The sequence below is a fragment of the Chiroxiphia lanceolata genome, chromosome 6 (assembly GCF_009829145.1).
Source record: "Chiroxiphia lanceolata isolate bChiLan1 chromosome 6, bChiLan1.pri, whole genome shotgun sequence".
Classification (NCBI taxonomy): Eukaryota; Metazoa; Chordata; class Aves; order Passeriformes; family Pipridae; genus Chiroxiphia; species Chiroxiphia lanceolata.
In genome coordinates, this window is record NC_045642.1 from 18,177,509 (window position 1) to 18,196,648 (window position 19,140).

General features: G+C 40.4%; 1 protein-coding gene across 1 annotated transcript in view; it reads right to left on the reverse strand.

Moving 5' to 3' along the window:
- Positions 1-19,140, reverse strand: part of TSPAN4 (tetraspanin 4) — a 203,117-nt gene that overhangs the window by 79,397 nt on the left and 104,580 nt on the right. The window contains 1 exon segment of the mRNA XM_032690410.1: positions 2,233-2,424. Within this exon segment, the coding sequence (XP_032546301.1) occupies positions 2,233-2,424 (192 nt within the window).

Consider the following 19,140-nt stretch of genomic DNA (forward strand, 5'->3'; position numbering starts at 1 on the left):
CAAACTCCTTAGGAAATCTCATCCTTTATCAACCATCAAACAATAGCACTACTCCTAAGGCAAGACCATACACAAACATCCTTTGTCTAACACATCTAACACCACACAAACTTCTGCTTCTCCAATGCAGGTGGGTTGAGCTACTAGTTCTTCCCGTCCTGCTCCCTCACAGTTCATTTTAGGATCCCAGTAGTGCTCCATGACTCCTGCAATATCTCCAATGTCTTCCTCCAAACCATTCACCCCAGTAACAGCAGCACATCCTCCCAACTAGTAACTACCACTTTCCTTTCCTTTCCTCTTTTTTCTGATTTTAGAATGCAGAATAAGAGGTGCCCCTGTTGTATAGAAATTTGTGTTTCCAGTCCTTGCAGGTCAGACTACCAGCAACCTATCGCTGGGATGAGGTGCACTATGGGAGATATGAGCAAGTGCAGATCCGAATTGTTCTTGATTAAACCAGGCATGACCATGTAAAATCAACAACCTAGCTTTTACTTCTTCCTTTCCTTTTAGTACTCCATCAATAACTCTTCAATGGTTTTAAGACCACCAGAAACCTGCTTCAACTGCCTGCAGACTCTGTCTATCTCCTGTCCCCTCTGTTCCCTAAGTCTGTTCAGTGCTTGTTTCTTTACTGGTTTAGAATCTCATGAAGTTCAACAAGGCTGAACAAGGCCAACAAACATTTCCATCTCCTTAAAAGAATGACCAGGTAGGACTGGCTGAGTACATTGACCCAGCTGCAGCAATGACAGCTGATGAAGGCAGGCTTTGCCCTTGCCAAAGGGAGACATGAGTGCCAAAGAACCACGTGAAATAAAAGGCTGAAACTCTTCCAGTACCAAGGACTGATTGCCAGATTCTGACCTGATCCTGACACACAAGAAGACACTGCTCACTGCTGGTCACACCTGAGCTAGGCCTTCAAAAAAGCACAAAGTAGGTGATAAATTTTGCACATACAAGCTATACTTTTAGACTCAGCACCCTGTGGGCTCCTGTTGCATTTGCATTGAAGTTGTGATCCATTACATGTGGCTGGTCAGATACTTCCTCCACAAAGTGGGTATTTATAAGACTGTTGAGAATGTCAAGGACTTTCAGCCTTCCCAGTTTAAATTTCCACTCATAGAACTGCCTTAATTTCGATTTATATTGTTCATTTTAGTTTCAAACCACATACCTGCCATAGAAATAGCCAGACTGACTAGTCCTGACTGGTTAAAAATCGGCAGAAACAACTGACTAGGAGAGAGGTCTCACAAGAGTCCTCTGTTGAAGGCTTGGAATCTCACAGTCACTTAGGAGATTTGAGGGGCTGTCTGCCTGAACTCATTCTGTAGTTCCCAGGGGAACAAAATGAATATATGAAGCACAGTAAGGAACATCCTTTTACAAAGGCATCACCAGATCACTAAACTGAATCCCAGCTTCACTTCACTGGGAGGTTTGGCAAAACCTCCAGTGGGAGGTCCTAGACTGGAGCAGTAAGATCACCTCACTTCGGGGTCCTAAGCTGAACAGGATGCAAAATATACAGTAATGCCAACTACAGCAGGTATTCACTACTCCTAAAGTTCAGCTTTGAGTGGCATCAAATTACACTTTGATAAAATACCCCAGGGATGTGGCTCAAGCCTCTGTGAAATCATGGACAGCTGGCACTTCATTAATCTTTGATTTCACAGCAGTATCCTTGTGCTGGTACTGTTGCTTCCTGACATCTCAACCATTTGAGAGTAAATGATTGGCAAAACCACCAATGTCAAATCTGAAGGTCTTGTTTTTCAATTTAAACGAAAATCAACCTCTTTACAGTGTTTCCTGCCTACACTGATCTTTCTGTCCAGGACTTCAGATCGTCCATCCCAACAGGGCAAACATTTGGAACAGATCTCTACCAAAGCTGAGTAAAAAATAATTCAAGGATATATTGCAAAAGATGTCCTCACAAAACTCTTATTTCCCTGAAAAGTTCAAGGAATCCTACATCACCTCTAACAATTCCCTTCTTGCAGGTCTCATCCTCCATGTTAAGATTAAAAGCCTGGTCAGGGATGATCGAGCAGCTCCTTAAAGTGATCGAAGCCTGATTCAAACATGACTCCCATCTCATCTGTGTCAAGTGAGCAACTTGTGTTGAAATCCCTGTCACTGTTACATGCACTGGAATAGTAAAAGCACCATAAGACAGCAAATACCACAGCAACATAGTGGTTTAATACTCACACTCAGCAGGAGGCACTTGTTTTCTTTGATGGCACCTATGCAGCCCACGAAGCCAATGATCATGACAAATGTCCCTGTGACGATCAGTAGGTTGGCAGCAGACAGGGACGGGAAAGAAGAGGAGAGAGTGGCAAAGTTCCCTTGGGTAACAGCCAGCCAGATGCCTACACCAAGGATTCCACAGCCCCCCAGCTGGGAAAACAAAGAGAAACAGAGAAACTCAGTTATTGTATCCAATCAACTCCAGATATTAATCCATGTCAATATGGCAGTGGTAGAATGGCTCTGCTGAGGTAACCCAGCAGTCACACCTAATAAGAAATGATTTCTCCCTACGGCATTTTCAGTAGGGCAAACAAAGGAGAAAGAAAAGAATTATAGGGATCTCATCAGTAAGATGTATCACTCAAGAAAAATACACATATTTCCTAAATTCAAGACATGACTTTAGATACCAGGTCTCTTCCTCTCTAGTGAAAAAGCAGACATTGAGTAAAGGAGAGGTTCCCAAAGGTTCAGTTCTCCTTTGGGAGAACTGAAAAAATTCAATGGGATTGAAAAAATCCATGTCCTATTTAGGTACCTTTGAGAGCTGCCCAGAATGGCTGAAGCCCTTTTGATACCCTGTTCTTCTCATCCTAATATACACTGTCTCTCATCCCTGACACATACCATAAACAAATCTTGCCAGAGCATTTGCCTGGCAGAACACCCCATTATTCTCCTTATTAGTTCCTGTCCAAGGTCTAGCCTCTCTTGGAAGTAAGAGAGCAGTTAAAGTGTAAGGGGACCAGAGAAGGAGGAAGAATCCTCCCATAACATTAAAACCCCCCAAATATGTTTACTCCTAATGTGACACTTCATTGGTAACTCAATCCTCAGAAGAGGACTTGGCTGGTTTAGGAAAAATTTGAGGAAGAGCAGTAATACAGGCTTCCTAGGCACAGGAACAAGGAAAAGGGAGGATGCCAGTGCAGGCAGCAGCCACCACAAAAGTATAAAATTTACAATTATTATATACACAAGGAACTTTTAAAAACTGCAAACATTTATAATCATGCTGCTTATAACTGAGAAAACCTGCAGAATTGTAACAATCTAAGTAAAGCTGAGCAATTAAACAGAATTAAATTGAAGGGGGTTTTGCATTATTATATAGTCACAATGCATCTCATTACTTAGGTTTCTTTCTTTCCTGCTCTGCCTTTAAAATAACCAATTTTTATTGAGTTCTATAATTGCACTTTATTAACCAAATCAATTAAAGGCTAGAAAGAAATTGTGTTCCTAAGAGTATTAAGCCAGACACAGGAGCATATCCATTAAATACCTGCATAAAGTGGATGAACATAAGGCAGCTCATGAACCAGGGAAGGAAAAAGATAGAGCTAATCCTGGGGCAGAGCTAAACCTCAGAAATGGAACACAGAAGAGAAACACATAAGCCGAAGTAATTTCTTACACTAATTACTAAGGTTGTCTCTGAATGCCACTGAATTCCCCCCCAGTAAAGGACAATAAAGGCAACTGTGTTTTAAGGAAACACTCCTCACCTCAGCAGCAAACCAGTCTATTTTGTTCAGAACTAAGGGACTAAACTATACCTCATTGCAATGCATCTCGGAAAACTCCTGGACACAGGGGCTCAAATCACCTCATTCAGTAGCCTTTTCATATTACAAGCATCCCATATCACCATATTCACCCTTTCTCAAGTACCCTCTACAAGAACCATGGAGGGATAGTCCATGCCATGATCATATATCCTGGAAATACCTTCCCTCTATGTCTACTTACAGACCATGGTCTTTAACATGGTCCAAAATGATTAAAAAATAACCAAGGGAGAGGAGGGGGAAGAATACTTAAAGAAGGCAACCCATAGAAAATCATTTAGGATAACTGAGGTAATATAAACAAAAGCTATCATCATGGCCCAAGGAAAAAGAATTGAATCAAATTAGGAATAAATTCCCTAAAATAGGAATAAAACTCTGAATGTCTATCGCACTACAGAACAGCATCAAAGGAGAGGTGACAGACACCAAAGCTAAAACCAAAATGGTCAGAATGTTGAAATACAGTCAGGAATAGGACTAAACTGGCCAGGGAATGGGACAGAAAGCACAACTGTGCTTCTGTGTCTTCAGCCTGACTGAGGTTCTGCCTCAAAAATCAGCCTTGGAGCTGCAGGCACAGTGAGGCCGCACCAACAGACCAATTAAGCCTAACGAAGGTGGATGCCCAGCAGCAGCAGAGGTATGACCTTGCAATATGTTTAGCTATTTTTTGTTCCTTTGTTCTGAAGCAATTCAACAGCACCAGTAAGAGGCAGCTTTTTTCATCAGCTTTCATGCTCCCAGTGTTGCTACACTGCTCTGAGTGATACCAACACCTACAACTATCGTCAGTATTAAAGGAGGATGGTGTAAAGGCAAGACCTGCTTGCCTGCTCCTCCATCACCCACTAAATTCTTTATGACACTCAATGCATAATACTTGAGACATCGTTGCCTGGACATTTGAATCCAGTCTCTTCTGACTCCAAAGTCATTCTTGCTTGCAGAAACTGGAAAATAACCAGTAGCACAAAACATCACAAAAGTAGGACACAGTTTATGCAAAATGCCACGACTGTGGCTGTACCCATTTAGATCAAGGATGAATATTTCAGGTCAGTTGGTCAGCAGAAGTATCTCACTACACTGCCCTTGATTCAGAGATACTCTCCATCTTCCTGTTTTTGAAGAGATAATGCACAGCTCTTCCTTAGGTTGATTAACCAAACTCTGAAATGCGCAAAGGGATCTCTCGAACATTAAAACATCTGGCTCAAGCCGGATTTCCTAATGTCAGCACACACTATTGAAGACTGCTTCACCCTAGTTCAGCCCTCTTCCTTTTCCCACATCAGAACACCTCCTTTATTTGGTCCCCGAATAAATTTCCTAAGTTGTCACACCAGGCCATGGGAAACAGGCTGCCCTTAATTTGAGTCTAAATGGCTCTTTAAAGCCCCCTTTTCTCCACAGAGCGAAGCACATCTGCAAGTCTCCCTTCACTGGCCGTTTTAACACTCAAGCACCTGGTTAAGGAAATGCTTAAGGGAACCAAGACCCACCAAGACAGCCACAGGAGCCTTTCCAACAATAGCCAAATGTTTTCTTTTCTGAAACATTCAAAAAGCTTGCTCCCTGCCTGCCCTGCCCCACTCCCCATTCTGAACTGAACAGCAGCGTAAGTTCCAGTCTAAAATCCAGGGATTAGGGGGATCACATTTCTTTATTCTGGATCAGAGCCAAGAGAAAACTGTTGTAGTTGGTTCTATGCTGCTTGTCTGGTTTTACTACTTCCTCTTGGTATTTAAGGCCCTTTTAGTTACAGATAATTTTACGCAGTTATTTATGATGTTCCCTTTCCTCCACTTTTTTTCTCCTTACCCCATCCCCACTCCTCAGTCCTTTATTTTGCATCAAACAGTCAGAAGCAGAGTGAAGAGACGATAAGTTTTGACAGTTTTCAGGGCTTGTCGAGACATGAAATTAAACAAAACCAAAACCATTAAAGAGGCTATTCTTGATAATTTGGGGATTTCCATGCAAACAGTGATGCTGTTGAGGTTAAAAGAGAAAACACTAAACCAAAAAGATTAGTGAGAAGTCTACAGTTTAAACCTGATCTATTGGTAGTCAAATGAGAGTCTGTATCAACTCCATTTAGTGAGTGCAGAGTCAACTTTTAAAAAATCCCCTTGAAAGTTGTCAGGCTGATAACAATATTTTTTTTCATTCTCTTGTGAAATGTTTAACACATTATTTGTCTAAATGTTCATGATAATCCACTCTCTTGCAAGCAGGGCAGCTCATGGCAAAACCTGAAATGAAATGATGCTTCTTCTAACATTTTTTTCCCGAATAAATGTCGCACATTATTTTGCAAAATCTTTTATTCTAAAGTCAAAACAGTCGGACACGAGAAGGAATACTGTCATAGCCCTGTGACTTACGAAATTTGAGTCAAGTGTCTGTTCCAGGACAGATGTCAGTATAAATCTCAAATAGGCTATTTAGTACGTCTGTGTCTGAGCTGCAAAACTGTGAGTAAACGGACACGAGCAGTGGGTTCTTCGCAGGCCCTGGACTTTGCAATTGGCTCTGGAAGGAGCAGATTATTCTGTTCAAGACAAATTGCTCATAGGCATTTATACAGCAGTCAAGCAGTAAAGCAGATGCCTTCCTCTAAAAGCATAGACTGAGTCTCTCTTCTTCCCCAAGAGATACACAGACGTGCACTTGCTCTCTTGGCAAAAAAAGCTGCCTATGGAATTAGATCCTCCACATTGTTCTAATGGGCTAGAAAATAAATTATTCAGGCTTCAGTGCATACATTTAGAATTGATCTTACAGTATGATAATCAAAGTAATCCCAAACAGCCCTGGATATATGCATGTTGGTGGAGAAAATTATTCTGAAGTTACAGCTACACACTTAAAATACTGCAGGAGAAATTGCCTCATTGTTCATGATAATGGTGCTGGTGTCTTTAAGTGGGTTTTTTATTGGTTTTATTACATGGAAAATGCACCTAATTGAGGCTTTTCATATTGTATATGATTAGGATCCACTCATCATACTTCCTCTTTTAGCTAAAAAAATTTCCTTGTGTATTAAGAAATATGCTGATAACAGAATCCAAGTGGATCCTGAAAAAACAGTTGTTTTGCAGTTAAATTAACTCCCCTGGAGGATTTTTCTCCCCTAGTCTCTACATATTTAAAATAAAAGGGCTTTCTTAATCCCGCTTGTATGAATATGCTTCCCCCTCTAAGTATGTAGTTAAAGCATACAGTGAAAAAATCAACATCTAAGCATCAAGAGCAGCGATGTGAATGTTATCCAGCAAACGTTCTTGTAATATTAGGCATATTTAAATTACTGCCCCTTTCTGCTAAACACATGGAGGAGGTGGAAATGGAATACATATATACACAGACAGGATCAAATGAATCAAGAATCTTACATGGAAAAAGCAGAAGCATGTGTGCAAATGCAGAGGCCGTGGTGCTCTATATAAACGTGTGCAAACAACCTGTTCATGTAGCTGTTGCCTATCTAGGAGGAAGGAGGAGTCACTTCTGGAAAACAACTTCAAACACACTGGCCACTTCTGGAAAACACCTTCAAGCAGGTAAGTTCATGGTCATCATACTACTGAAGACCTCGTAGACATCCATCTGCACCACACCACCAGGACCCACTGCCAGAATGCAGGATAACTGAATTTGCAGTTGGTGTCCACTTTGGCAGAGCTCATGTGACATAAAGTATCACCTCAGAGTAGCACAAGCTGCATTTCTTTCACTAGTCAGAAGTCTGAAATTTAACAAATATGGGATAATAGACAGAAATTTAACAAAGGATGGTACAAAATTTGATCCCTTTGTGCCTCTGATTTTAGACAGTTAAATGGAGTAGTAAATGTGGAACGAAGCACATTTCTACCCTTGAGAGTATCAAGGCTAAAACTAAAGAATATGTGTAAACCTCATCCAAAATGGCCGTGATCTGAGCTGTGTCCTTTTAGCAAGAATTTTAAAAGAACTAGGAAAAAAATGTTTGAAAAAAGATCAGTTAGTGGGGACCAGAATCCTGGGAAGAGACTGGAACAGTAGCAGTAAACAGTAGCAGTAAATAAACACCAACATGGAATGGGAAAGGTGACTAGAGGATCATTATTCATTTTTCTTAAGATTAAAAAAGATAGAGGTTATTTGGTCTGCAGGTTGAAAACCAATAAAGTAAGTACTTTTTCACAAGACATTTAATTAAATTCTGGAATTCCTTGCCACAGAATTTTGTGGACGTCAAAATATATGCAGGTTCAAAAAGGAATTACACAAATCAAATGAGGACAAGGTATCGTAGCATTTCTTAAAAACAATATTTCACTTGCAGCTTTTGCTTCACTAACTGGAGCAGGAGGTAAAAATGTCCTGTCTTGTCCCTACTTTTTTCTTATATTCTCTCTAAGCATTTCTGAGCAACCCTGACCAAAAACAGGGTACTCGTCTAGATGAAACCCTTTCAATGTCATGGCCATTTGTATGTTCTCCTTACTTCACCCTCTTCCCCTCCCTAGTTTAAATGTTCACTTAAAGTTTGAATTGATTTTTTTTTTCCACTTTCTTGCTTGACTTGACTTGGCTTCAGCCTATTTTCAGAGACAGGGCTTTAGATATAGACAACAATCAAAGAGTTAAATCCCTGTTTCTCCTTACCTACACATCACATTGGTGTTTTATCAATGAATACATAGCTTATTTCAACCAAAAATTAAAAAATTTGTTCAGTCATCAAATTTATCAAATTTAGAAACAAATTCAAATTCTCTTTATCTCCCTCAGATCCAATGGACCTATAAATGCTGTATTTCTTTTCTTGTCAGCATGCAGATCCTATTGAGCCTCTTCTCTCTCAGACTTAGCAAATCTGGAGTAAGACCTGCTAACCTCTACACACTCAGTCCACTCGATCTTTTTGCAGATTAGTTGCAGGGAAATCCTAGAATTTATTCCCAGGCATAACAGACTCTGGTGTTAGTAAAATCAATAGGTAAACTAGAAACAGCACGGTGCTTATGCCCACATTTTCAGTATGGCTTATGGAATTTGGGCAGCCATCAGCAAATTCTCAGCTGTCATCACTTCAGAGCACTTGAGCTGTCTCATAACTTGCATCAAAAAAGTCAATGAGAACAGGGCTTAGAGATCCTTTAGATCATTCAAAACATCTCTCTGATTTCCCATCCTAGGGAGTAAGCAGCCTTTTAAAACCTTGGCTGAATGCAAGCATGTTCCTTCCATCCCATGCTCCACCCCCACACCTTTAGCACCTTGATTGTCAGGCTGGCTGATTAAGCACAGCCCCCTGAAGAAGTTTTTTCAGAGGAGAATAAACAAGAGTAAAAAAGCCTCTAATCTACTGAGTCTTGGGATAGACCTCAAAAGTCTGTTGAGGCTTGGGATTTCAACAGTTAAGCACTTCATGAGGTTTGCACAGAAGGAGAGAAGGGGAGGGGAGGAACAGAAAAAGAAAGGGAGGGAAAAAAAACCTAAAAAAACTAAGCCTGTGGTCTGTAAAGCCCCTTGGTAAAAGGAAACAACCCAGAAAAGCCTCTCTTCATGTAATTCAGATGGGCTCTCTGTTGTGTTGCTTCTCAGACAGACATGTCCATTCTCTACTCCTAACGAGTGCTAGCTCCACCCAGTAGACAGATATTATTCCAACTAATTACACATCACAAACAGATGCTGCTCTACTCCCAGAATCAATGTTTTTTTTCTAGAACATCTCATTGCAGTATGTTCTTTCAAGCCAAAATCTGGTGTCATTTAATTCCGCTTTCGAACTCTTTCACTAATATCTCCATGACTTACAGGAAGATGTTTTAAAAGAGCACAAATGTGTAAGGCACAAAGCATTTGAAATGCCAAGCTCTTCAGCTCTGCATATAAGCAGCAAAAATTTAAAAGCTCTATGAAACTGCCCATATTATTTTCATTTTTCCTTGAAAATTACTTTTGAATACAAAAATCCCATCTTGCAATATGGACCATTATGTACATGAGCAGCAGAGAAACGCCTCCAAGAGTTGGAGGCTTACATTCCCAGCTGGTGTCAACCAGTATGACCGACTGGTCACCACCCTGACCAACAACTGCCAAGAATCCAGTCTGGATGTCACATTTTCTCCTCAATTAACATCCTGTCTCCCTCTCCTTCAGAAGCCAGTGTCTTGCCAGTGGTGCAACACAATGTGCAGCATTCAACATAATTTCAAAGTAGATATGATGTACCATCTTCCACGAGCCTTAACTTGATATCCTGCATGACAGGGAAACAACTGTCATATGAACACAGGTAGCTGAGTGCTGTAATCCTAACCTGTGTTCTGCCTGTCAGCATGACATCCTGGGATTCATACCCTCGCTGCCCTCTAACTCCACTGTAGTCCTGTCAAAGGTTAAAAGAAACACATGCCAATAGCTCATGTTGTTGTTTTTCTTCCTTTTACATCCGACAAACAGGCTTTGTTTTAGAGTATTCTACCCAGTGCATGAGCCTGACAAATGCCAAGTGATTTTACCAAGCCTAGAAAGACCTCTGAAGTCCCTCTGTGTGGGCAAAGAAACATCACAAGAAGGGCATTTATTTTCATAGTGTCAATAATGAAAACATGAAATGCTGCTTTTCCAGTTATCCTGGTGAGGATTGAGTCTCAGGAACTTAAGCCCTAAGAAATTCATTATTCTTTCTCAGTTGAGTTTAACCACTAAATTGCAGTCTCATACAACTAAAGTAAATTTGGAGACAATTGAAGACGTCAAAAGACAGAATATCATGCTGACACCCCGCTAACGGAGAAGTGAATAAAGAGTCATTCAGTTAATCCCTGCTGTTTTATGAGTAGTATTCTCCTACACACTTTCTCCTCCAAATTGTAGTTATCTATCAACTACAGTTACAGAAGAACAGAACTACAACATTTATGAGTTAATACACTCAATCTAAATAGCGATGGCTTCCTTTCATGGGCTCAAAATTCACTGAAACACTTAAATATGTGCTCAATCGCATCCTTATTCAGCAAAGCAATAAAAGCATGTGCTTAACTGCCACTGGCTTTAATTAGCCATGTCTGTACTACACTTAATTGACCCATGCTGCAAAGCTCTATCATTGAGGATGCAAAAACTTGCAGAAATAGAAAGGTGAGAATGATCTATTAGGGCAGCATTGCTGACAAAAGATTAAACACGATCAAAGAATATTAAAAAATGGTGATTGTCAGTGCCACAAGCATCTAATTTGGCAATTTGCCTAACCTCTAATTCAAATTAAGGATTATTAGGAACACATTGAGTTAATGACAACACACTGAAACAGAGCAAATGCATGAGTTAGAAAAGGAAAAGGGATGAATTCACTACAACTACTCTTTTCAGGTTCTAGCTTTAGCTCCTGCCGAACTGAAAGTGTTAAAGCTTTTTCATCTGCTCCTCAAATATAATTTCTAAATCCACCTGGGATTACTGTAATGAAATGGATACAGTTGTAATGAGGAATATACGCATGAGGTCTGGAATCAGAATCCATCAGATGAAGTTAAATCTTTTAACAGAGAAGCAGAGGTGGAAGAAAACTGGGTGTGACCAGGAGTCCCTGTTCTGTTTCATCCCTATAGCAATAAATAACTTTTAAAATTACTTTGTAGCATAAACTGAGAAAATACTAGATCTGGAGCTCTAGATGCAATTTTAGTCACCTGTTGTCACACATGTAGCACTAAATACTGAAAGCAATAGAAGTAAATAAAATTGTAAAGTTTGGTCTTTTATACAACATAAAATGTGATTTCTGTAAAGGACATTGCTGATGGATAATTTTACCTGAACCATTTGGTGAGATGCTGAGAGAAACTAAGGATAATGAGCCTCCAATAATGACTCCAGAGGCCACAGCTCAGTTCATTGGTTTACCACAGATTTCTTGCATTAGATAAAGTCCAGATTATTTGGTATCTTTAGAGCTTTTCTCTCCCCTAGAGGTACTGGATGAGTTTAGAGTAAATGGTAGTGAAATATTAGGATGATACCGGTCATATAAAAAACAAAGATAAACAAACAGGTTTCTTAGAAAAATACAAAGATGACAGAGATGGTCAATCTATTTCATACTACTCAAAAAGTTTTTAAAGCATGTTGCAACAGGTACGATCTGCAGAAAAATAAAATGAAAACCAACTTTATATTCCATATTTAATCCATACAAAGGTATGTAGATAGCACAAGGCTGGTTGCTATAGAAACATCCACAGTGAACACAGATACTACAGTTAAAATGCAAAATTAGTCATGTATCTAAAGAAAATTGCTGATACTGTCAAAAAAAATTATGACAGCTAAAGCTGATACCCTCTCTCACAAAAGCTTTCAAAAAATAAGAGTCTTGATTGTATAAACCAATACTTGTTCAGAATATCTATCAAATAATCTCCCGCAGTGCACAGTGGCAGAAGCTGAACTTAGTTCTGGAAGTTGAGTCAGATCACAAGAGTCTCTGGTTTCAGAATTTGAGGGCAGGTGGCCTTTACTAACATGTTTGGTTTTTTACGCCTCCAGGCTGATTTTAGGAGCCTCCTTTCTCAGGTCCCAAACTGTGCTGATGTGTTCCACTGTGATTATGCCTAATTTTCCTGATGAACATGTCTTGCAAGAGGAATTGTTCTTCTTTGCAAACTTACAGTCTACACAATAGAACATCGTCTTCAATTCCTCCAGCAGCAATGCAGCTACGCCACATTCTCTGCTGCCATTCAGCTTCCTGAAGTTTACTCAGTAGCCAGGGACAGTGTCAGCAAGAATATATACAGGGTCACCATCTAACACTGTTCACAAACCTACCAGCTTACAGCAGAGGGCTGGAGGTGAGAGTCAGTGGGAACACCAGCAACACAGCACCCCCTGCCTCGGTCCCACCACAGATACCTACTCTCTGCCCAGGTGCTGGAAACAACTGAGGACAGACAAATCTTCTGTATCACAGGATGTCCCTTCCCATTATTCTCCAAGTCCATCTCCAAAAACCACAGGACTCTCGGGCTGATTCCTGGAACACCCAACTTTCTTCTTGAGGAGCCCTCCTCAGGAACTGAGCCCATCAAGAGAAGGGATAGAAAGGTTTTGGGAAGCAGTAGAACTTTAACATAGGATCTCATTTCCTGAAGTTAAGCTTTTCACAGGGACGGGGAGAATGACCAAACTTGTACACCACAACTGGCTTTTAATGAGAAGTCTTTTTTTAAACAGTCCCATCAATTAGTGGCTCACGTGGTCATAGGAAGGGTTTCTGCCACATTCAGTATTGATCCCCTGATCAATAACAGACTTGTGAGCAACAATCACACCCTAAAGCCTCACATCACAAAGCTCATCTTATTTCACTGAACACCATCAGAAAGCTGAGCAAAACACATTCGGAATCTTTTATAGATTCTTTTTAATGGATTCTTAATAATATTTGTATAAGCAAACAAAGTATTTACTTCCATCGCAATTGCCTAACAATTCCATGTAAGCAGTCCCTTGTAACAAAACCAGCGTTACGTCTGGAATAGCATCTCTCACTTCAATAGTTCAAATGCCTTGTCAAGAAAACTATTCTAATTGGGTAGGAGTACAAGAGAAAGCAAAGATTATTCCCTTGTTTTATGTTAGCAATTTTTAATGATTGTTTATTTATATTAGACTTTGCTATGCAATAGCACATCTGAGGCTGTTTATACACAATTGTTCGTATCCCAAGCCACTTCCAAGCATGGGCAGTGTGCCATCAGTAATGAATGGTACCTCAAATAATCTCTTTTTCTGTTCTAGCTATCCCCAAAGGAAACATTACAGTCCTCTCTTATCACCAACCAAATATCTGCTATGGAAGCATTTCACATGCTTTGGAATAAACACATTTAGTTAAACAGATCTGTGATCAGCAGCTTCACTGCAATGTACAGACAGGAGAGCCCACAGAATCCCCTGCTTTCACATTTTATTTTGCTTTTTCTCTTTCGTGGATCTGTGGAAATGAGCCCAAAGATTATGATGTAAAAGTGAGTGCAAATATTCCCTCTGGGACCATCCAATCAACGAGCTTACACTAGGGGCTCCCTCAAAATAGTCTTCTGGTTATATAAGTACTGTTGACACTTCTGAACTTCATCTTTTTTCGTCAAATGCTAGTTGATACAACACAGAAAGACTGCAAATATTTCTTCTGATTTCAGTTCTATACCACCAACATTTAGGCATCTAGAGTGGGATTCAGGTCACCTAACTTTTGATGTCAATGCTATTACTGGTGCCTAGAAATCAATGTGGCTAATCATAGTGTGAGCCTGACTTTGGTCAGCTGAAGTGCTCCCTAGACACCACTAATGGCATTGACCAGAACTGCCCTGACTGCAGCGGTAGCCCGGATGCCTTGAGTTAGGGCAACTCGAACCCCAGCTCAAATCCATCTGCCCAGACTCTCCTTCATCTGTCATTGGAAGGAAACAGGCATCTTCAAAGTTCACTCCAGCCTGTTCTAGAATATGCATCCACGACAAATGACCCTTTGGGAAACCTACTGTATGCAGTGACTGAAGGGTAGCTGGAGCAAACAGCACAGACAACATAAAATCCCTCCTTCACCCTGATACCTAAAAGATAGAAAAGATGATTCTCTCTCCAAAGGTCAGGTTGTGAAGCTTCACAATACTCCCTGAGGTAATTTGGAAATTAACTCATCTATTCTTATTAATTAAAATTACATTTTCTTTTATTCCTTGTGATAAAATCATGCTATCCCATAGATATTAAATCCCCATGTGTGTGCAAATACATACAGAGAGCAAGAAGAATTAAATTATCTCAGATTAGCAAGTCCCTTCTAGTCAATACTCATGGAAAGCATTCAGATACATTCAGATACATTCTTGCAGTGCCCGTTACGTGTATTACTTAGTAGCTCTTAATAAAGAGGCATGACTGACACGAATTTATCTCTTTATTACTTTGCCCCTCAGGTTATAAATTCATGAAACGGTTGTAGTTTATTGCATTTTTATGTTTGTCAGTTTTATTTACACACTCTTTCTTGCCATTAGATGGGAAAAAGCTTTTGGTTTTCTGCAGATCCTCAATCATTCTGTGCTGGGGCCTGAAATGAGATGGAAACAAAAACTTCTGGCTCATCTAAAAATAAACGGTCATCTCAAACACTTTCTCAGCACATCCTTCCATCATAAAGTACTGCTACATAAATATGACTTCATAAATTATATATCTTAAGTCTTTGTGTGCTCACAGCAGTTTATCAATAAATGTTCTGCAATATCTGCTTAAAAAAAACTAGACATAAAATCATTGCCAATGATGATAAATGACTACAGCTTAATAACAGTCAAGCTGACAAAGCTGAAATGTCCACAGGGTGCACTGCAATTCAAATGCCACAGGTGAAAAAATAAAAAGCTTTCAAATATAAATGTTCCCGACTTCAGCAAAGAGAGGAAATCTAGAGAATGGCCTTGTGACACCAGGCTGTGTACTAACGCTAGGATGCCCCCCAAAACAAAACACTGGAATTTCATATAAATTTAGTAGGCAAGAAAATATATGAACTTCAGAGCAGAGATGGTTGCAATGTCTCTGTGCTTGCTGGGACAGGTCTGACTAGAGTATAGAATCAGAGAGAGACATGGGAGCGGGACAGAAAAGGAAGTCAAACATTGAGAAGCATAACTTCATCCAAACAAGAACAAGAAGACATTTTGGACAGTGAACCATATTCTTGGGTTAACTACAAATTTAGCTTCTCTGAATAGGAAAGTGAAAGGCAGCAATGGGACTTTCAGTATGAAATCTTTCTGTTAAGTTCAAGCTAAAACTTGTGGTTGTGAATCAAGGGGAAAAGTCTTATTATTTAATAACTCATCATGAGACCACTTGGACTCTGGAGCTGTACTATAGAGAACCTGCTTTTAATTAATAACCTGTAGTCATTTAAAATAAATGACTGATTTCAAATTGTAAACAAGCAGTTCTGTATAAAGAAAAACATCTCAAGATTATTTCAGCCATCTTCATTCCCATTCCATTAACCATTTACCAGGCAAAACATAATCCAAGGGGCAGAAAGCTCTCATCTTCAGCCAATGAAGTGAATCCCCAAGAGGCATTTACTTCAATTATTCTTGGTCTTTCTCACTCTCCCAAGGGTGAGCTTTACCTAGCAAGCAAGAGCAGGACAAGTTTGCCAGGACAAAAACAACAAGAAAAAAGAATCCAATTTTCAGTCCACCTCCTCTCTTTTCCATATCTCTCTAAAGGTGTGACTGGTCATTAAGAAAATGCTCTCTCAACAACAGGCAGGTATCAAAAGTACACAGCTGAAAAATGAGGAAAGGATAGCAGGATGAATGAGTATCCTCTAATGGAAGCAGAGAGATAAAGCCAAAAAACATGAAGGAAAATATTTTGAGTAAATAGCCTATAGTACTTAACTAGTTCCCTCTAGACTCTGATCTGGATGAATGTTCCCTCTCCATTCTTGACCTTCATCTTGAGATATGCTATCTCAGCGACTTTTGTTATCCTACAGGAGCTCTGCATACATCCATAATTTGAAAACTTTCTGTGTTCACTGTACTAAATCTCCTTTATGCTCAGTGACTGTGGTCTCTGATTCGCTTATGGAGGGGAAAGAAAGAATTGATGGGAGAAGGGAATATCAAAAGGATTGCGGTGCTTAAGCCAAAGGCTGGCATGACACAGCTAGAGAGTGACAATCCCAGAGGGAACGCTAGGGATTGGAAAAACTTTCCTAGAGGAAAGCTCTGAAGGAAAAGGCAGAATTCTCAGACCTAGTGTCTGCCTTCCCTTCACTGCAGCAGCACAGGGAGAGCTGATGAAAATATGTCATTGTACTCCTTTATTTTAAGGGGAAAAGTTACTATTGGCAAGCTGCTGTCTGGGTAATTGCTTTCGTTTTGGTCTGATGAATCTGAGATTTGTTGTCAGCCTTCCAGGGGCAGTGAAAAGCTCATCTATTTTCTCCATTTTATCTGGATAAAATGGCCATGGGATTTGCTCAGCTGGGCAGCATTAGTGTGAATGATTATGAGGAAGTGCTAAAGCGCCACCAAGACATGCATGGCACTACTAGAGCTGTTTATTAGTCCTCTCTAATGAAAACTAGTTCTTATAAAGAATAATTATCCTCAGTTGTAATCTTTAATAGCTATGGCTGGTGCAAGCAGCTAGGTTCTGAAATACTTAAATAAATACTCCTGTCAGGAGCTCCAAGGAGTCATGACCAAAGTATGCCACCGTTCTCAGTGAGCTCAATGCTGCATCAAAGTCAGCTCTCTTCAGGCTTTTTGTGTAAAATATCATCCTGCTCTGCCAAGCCCAAGGAAAGCACAGTCCATCTTACCCCAACAGCTTTGTAAGTACAATTAGGCACGTTCTATATGCTTACACAAACTCACCCATTAGAAGAGGCAGAGTAGAAGAGATTTTAAAGACAAGCAGAAACAGCTCGCCCTGCAGTGAGACCCTCTTCTTCAAAAGTGCCTTCCCAGCCACTGCTGCTATTGAAAGAAGTTCTCATTTGGGAGAGGCCTGAGTCTGTCACACTTGCTTTCACTCAATACAGAAGCTCAGCAGATGCTTCCAGGCAATATAACATTTTTCAGACTGAAGAGGAAAACCCTGGCTCAGGTAGGAATCCTACTGCTTTAATATAATGCTAAATAGATTCAAAGTCGAGTTCTTTCTCTTTAAACCTGAACTAACCAGGGTCAAGCATGAAGTGAGCCTGAAACAGCTATAAGCAGCTAGAGCAACCCCAAAACTCCAGTGATATCGGTGGCACAACAATATCACAATGGTACTTAATATATTGACACTCTTTGGGGCTTTTCCCTAAAAGCACTTCCGACAAGTAAAACTTTTGGCTTCCCACACTATTAAATTTAAAAAAACGAGCATATCCTTGCCTTAAAGCCAGTTAGAAATAGGAAAATAACTCTGACAAAGGGGATAAGAGGCTCACAGCGAAACTTTCATGTCTCCTACCCAAGAGCAGCTCCTGGAAAGCCAGGTTTATTACAGACACAATCTACTCACAATAAAACTTTGCTACAGGGCAAGAAAGCCAATGGCTGAGAAATAATTTCTCTCTGCAAAGCATCTGCTTGCTGACTTTATTGCTGTTGCCATCTTGAACTGCAAAATTAAATAGTGGTAACATTTGTATGAAAAGGAGAAATGCTCAGCATCACCAATGAGAAATGGTTCTCCTCTCTTTACATCACCCTCCAACTGCTTTCCTTTTTAAAACGGACCCTCAAAGGTTCTAGCAGGAAAAGAGAGTCCAACATTTCTCCAGCTGCCTCTCAATGTATCAACATATTCAACAGCTCTTCACAGAAGCTGAGGCAGAAGCATTTGGATGTAGGGTTTAAAGGGTGCCAAACCCTTTTGCCAGTCCAAGGTATCACCTTTTGCAAAGCAACAGCCATAGGGAAGTGGAAGGCTGTTCCAGCTCTGCAGCTGGAGTGCTGACCAAAGAGCGCTTGTTGCCTGTCCCCAGGTCTTAAGGTTATTATCCCTGAGCTGCCCTGGGACATTATAAGGATTGTTTCACTGCATCCTGTGCAATATCCAGCCCCTACCATTAAACTATACCTCCATAAAAGCTCACTTCAGTCTGTTTCTGATGGTAGTGGCTTACAGGAAGGCTCACACTTGGGGGCCTCAATGGCTTACCACCACCTGTCCCACAGCAAACAGATTGATGCAAGGGCAGCCAAAGCTCTTCTAGCATAAACTGGGAGAAAAATATCAGCCAAGCAGGAGATAGAGTCTGCAGCAATTCCAGCCTCAACAGGCCCATCTGAGACACTTCAACATGTTCAGCTCTGAGGACATGATTTTTATGTGATGCCAGATGGGTACAGAAAGAGGGAAGAACCACTTACCCATAATGCTCTGTACCAAGACATGCCATCCACCTTTCTGATGTCAGAGCATTTTTTACAAGTGTGCCATTCACAGCTAAATTCCACACAGGTGCTGCTCATGCCCTCCACCCCCATGGTGTCTTCTGTGGACCAACCAGACAAGGAGTTTGTGAAAGCGTTTTTGCATTCACAAACACTGTTCTCTGCTTAGATTTAGTGAAAAGCTGCCAATGTGGCAGGACTAATATAGATACAAAATGCAAGGTTTAGAGCTCACTAGATAGACTTTGGTCAATGAAATGTCTCTTGCCTGGGTCTGCAGCTGCTCTATAATGGGTATGTGA